The following is a 4240-nucleotide window of genomic DNA, read 5'->3' as shown; positions in this document are numbered from 1 at the left end:
GAACCTCTCCCAAACTCAGTTTCTTTATCTGTATGACAGGAATCCTAATGCTACTTACCTTATGGAAGGATGTCAGGTTTCAAACAATGAAGTATGTTAGGCTCCGGGCAAGAGAAAACCCTCAAAGAATGACAGGTATTATTGTTAGTCTAGTATCCTGGAACGGCAGATGGGAATGAGGTAGCACCTAGAAGATGGCAGAGATCTTGCAGACAGCAGGAAGACAACAGGCCATTCTGCTCTTGCTAGATGTTTACATAAGCTCAGCTGTTACCACCATCATTATCCAAAAGCTCTCTCTAAGCTCAGTGGTTTATGTGTGATTGCCTCACACAGATGTGCCAAGCAATCCACATAAACCACGCAGACACAGCCCTGCTTTCTCGGGGCTTATACCCAAGGTGGTTCCATCTAGGGAAGACAGAATAAAAATATTAAATCTTCTTGTGACCAGGTGACGGCCAGTTCACACCATGTAGGAATGAAGAGAAAGACCATTTCCCAAATGAGGAGTCAGGGTGGGAGTTCTTTGTCCATCCCGAGTGGAGTGAGAAGGTACAACCTGCTCTACCTTGTCCAGGCTCTGTTACATGGAGTCCATTCCTGAGGCTGAGGCAATCTTCCTGCTCCGAGCCCACAGCTCTTGATAAATCTGGTAGGGAAAGGTGTTGACACAAATAGTAGAAGACTTTGGAGCCATGGTGTAGCTGAGCCAGAGGCCTGGAAGTCCAGTACAACTGGAAGCTCCTCGAGGACAGAGTGCACTTTCTCATCTATTCATCACGGCCCCATAAAAGTCTGAGGAATCGGCTGAGAGCTCACAAAGAACTAGTTGATTGTGAATGATACAGGAGAGTGCATTTGAGTGAGTGGAGTCCTCCACCGTTGGTAATGCTGAGGAGTCAGGGCAGCGTGGAATTAATATCAAATACAGATAGACAACCTTGCATTTAAATCTCAGCTTTTGTACGAACTTGCTGTTTGGCTTTGGTCAAGTCACTCAACCTCTCAGAGCCTCAATAAAATGGAGATGATAACGTCTATTTCAGAGAGATGCGAAAAATGACAAAACATACGTTGAGACCATGGCCTTGTGCCTGCCTACAAGTAAACATTCAATAAACAATAGCTGGTTTGTCAGGAACTGTTTCGTTGTTTGTTTAAATTGGGAGAAATTATTTTCATGTTTCCTCTATGTCCTTTCAGTCTGGAAATATGTGTTTTCCCCACTCTTCTCTTTTCTTTTTGATGGGCTGGCTGATCTATTAGTGATCGCAACACACTTTTCCCTAGTCCTGAGTTTCTGCTAATTAAGAGGTGGTTGCTAAGAGATGCTAGGACACATTGGTGAGTGATTCTGTGCTTCCCTCTCATCCTCTGTCATTTTTTTTCAGTCTCACTCCATCCCCATCATACCTACCTGTCTCATCTTTCATTCTCAGGTTCTGAAAAGACTTGAAGAAATTGACATCACTGGATGGCTACCCCTGGCCAGAATGTGGCCTCTAGACTCCAGAGACCTGCCCAGGGACCAAAGGGGAGTGAGACCTGCCTGGGTCCCTTGGACAACCTGGAGTGTGAGGAGACCCAGGAGCTGATGCTGACAAGGCTGGCCATGCAGAGGAAGGCACAGGAATTTTTCCGGACCTGTGATGCAGGGGGCAAGGGCTTCATTGCCAGGAGGGATATGCAGGTAAGAGGGGCCCCAGATGGGCCTGCCTACCTGGAATGCCAAACAGCCTGGGTTCTCTTTGTCTCTCAGTTTAAGACTTCCCCAGTGGAGGTGACGTCTTTAACAGAAAAGATGCTGTCAACTCGACCCTAGAAGAAGGCGTTAGTCCACACTCTACTGGAAGCCAGATCTCCTGGGTTCCTTCTTTTTCTGACCTTTATTTTCCATCAAACTTGAGGGTTTTTTTGCCCCTCTCTGACTCAGTAACTCCCCAGGGTTGTGGAAAGGGTGATAACAATGTAAGGGACTTAAGTAAGACAGGGTGAATAAACAAAGGTGGAAAGGCACCGACTTGTTGCTTCACTACAAAGTTCTAGGCTGTGCCAAAGTTCTTCTTGTGAGGTGCCATGTGTGCCTTAGGAACAGGTACAGTGTCAGGTACAACCTGGGAAGAAGGCATTTCTGGACTTCATCTTATTGGTCCCTTACCCTCAAACCCAACCACACTTAACCCTCTCATAGCATTTCCAGAGAGAGAGATTGCAGATTCTCAGTGCATGGCATTGCCTATTGCAGGGCTCAGTAAACTATGTAAAGGGCCAGGAAAATATTCTAGGCTTTATGGGCCATGTGGTCTCAATAATGACTACTCAACTCTGCGCCGTAGCACGAGCAGCCATAGGCAATATGTAAATGATCGAGTGTGGCTCTGTTCTAATAAAACTTTATGGACACCGAAATTTGAATTTTATATAATTTTAATGTGTCATCAAATATTCTTCTTTTTTCAACCATTTAAAAATGTGAAGGCCATTCTTAGCTCACAGGCTATACAGGAACAGGCAATAGGTCCAATTTATAGCCCAGGGTGTGGTTTACCCACCTCCGGTCTGGTGCCTTTCTACCATTAGTGTCAAGGTTTTTCTCAGTGTCTCACTTAAGTCTCTTATGCTGCAGTCATGATTTCACACTGATGTGAGTAAAAATGTAGGCTCCACTTGAGCTCTGTGACAGGAACTCTTCCCCCAATTTTTTCACCACTCGCTCTGTCAGGAGCATTTTGGGAAGGATACACAACTGTGCTATTAGGATAAAGACCTATGATGGCCAGGGTTTTTTGTTTTGTTTTGTTTTTTAAGTCTAGTTTTTCAGAATACACTAACGTCGGGTAATGAAATGCAGACCTCATTAGTGTCAATCCACCTCTGCTCGCATGTGTGAGCCATGAAATGTGAAGGCTAAGAATGGGCCTGTGAACCAGCTGTAAGCGGTGGGTCTTTCCCTGGCCCCACAGGCTTCTCCCAGAGCTTTTCTACTACCTGGTAGTTGCACGAATTGAGGCAGAAGACCTGGGAAACAAGTGGGCTCAGGCCACCCTTGTTTTCAATATTTGACCCCCCAACAAATTTCTGTCACTGAAACTCATTCACAAAGTCTCACTTCACATGGGAGGTGAGGTTCAGTGTGTTTTGAGGAAACTATTGACAAACCTCTGTCTACAAACTTCAAAATTGCCATTCACAGATCTGTGTTAATGGTGGTTAGGGGTGGTGGTTTCAATGGCATCCTTCACTTTTGCTTATTCCTTCTAGAAAGAAAGAAAAGGAAAATCACATTTAGTGAGGGCCACCTGCATGCTACAACTCACTGCATAGCTCCCAGTTAACCTTCATCGAAGCCCACTCTTTAATGGAGGGAGATGCATGGGATTCTAAACCGTCAAGTGTACATTGTTGCAAAAATCATTTGTATTTGACTTAGAATGAAACCAGAAACATCAAGTCCCAGAGATACTGACTCAGCTACATCCCTCCTCAATCTTCCTCCCTCATTCCTTACACCTGACTCAGGCAGGAGGAAAGAGGATGCACATCCTATATAGCAGATGCTTGTGTGTCCATGGCACTTATTTCTATGAGCTCCTTAGTTTTCTGAAGTTTCTGTGTACCTGTGGACAACAAAGCATTTGAAATTTTCCATTCTTCTAAGAAAGTGCTATCAAGAGAGAGAACAAAACACAATATTTAAGTACCATCTCTCTGCCGCTTCCACTGGTCTTGTCTGGAGAGAGATGGGCTAGAAAGAGATAAGTAAAGAACAGTCATCTTGGGCTCTCTGTGGAAAGCCCATGTGCCCCTTGGTTCTCCTGAGCAGAACCTACAGACATCTACCTATTGCTTGTCACTCTCATACGTAGCTCCTTTGTGGGTTGGTCACACAGGTCCCTTTGGTTGGTTGGTGGCCAGTTCCTTGGATCTGGTCACCACTTTTCTCACCATCGGCACACACACACACACACACACACACACACACACACCTCACAACTCAGCCACCAGGAAAGGCCCTTTAGAGCAGAGAATGGCTCTCGAAGAAGGAGAAGCCATGGGCCATATGGAATGGAGAACCTAGGGGCTGGAGGAGGCAGTGGAGAAGCAGAGTTGGAATAAAACCACAGAGAGCTTGCTGTCTGTTTGAAAAAGGAATGGGAGGGTTAAGCCCTCCCTCAGTGCTCTTATTCTTTCTCCTGATTAACAAAAATCCATTTGCAGAGAGTGATATGGACTTCAC

At 45.4% G+C, this 4240-nt stretch overlaps 1 protein-coding gene across 6 annotated transcripts in view; it reads left to right on the top strand.

Annotated features, from left to right (window-relative positions):
- Positions 1-4240, top strand: part of LOC105297282 (EF-hand calcium-binding domain-containing protein 4B) — a 124143-nt gene that overhangs the window by 54176 nt on the left and 65727 nt on the right. For all 6 annotated transcript variants that reach the window (XR_002782205.1, XR_002782206.1, XR_002782204.1 and 3 more), the window contains one exon: positions 1443-1693. Coding sequence is in view for 3 of the 6 variants with exons in the window: in XM_011367871.2 (XP_011366173.1) it covers positions 1478-1693 (216 nt within the window). In the remaining 3 variants the exon portion in view is untranslated. The remainder of the gene's footprint in view (positions 1-1442; positions 1694-4240) is intronic.

This window comes from Pteropus vampyrus, unplaced genomic scaffold (genome assembly GCF_000151845.1).
Source record: "Pteropus vampyrus isolate Shadow unplaced genomic scaffold, Pvam_2.0 Scaffold137, whole genome shotgun sequence".
Classification (NCBI taxonomy): Eukaryota; Metazoa; Chordata; class Mammalia; order Chiroptera; family Pteropodidae; genus Pteropus; species Pteropus vampyrus.
This window is presented reverse-complemented; position numbering and strand designations above follow the sequence as displayed.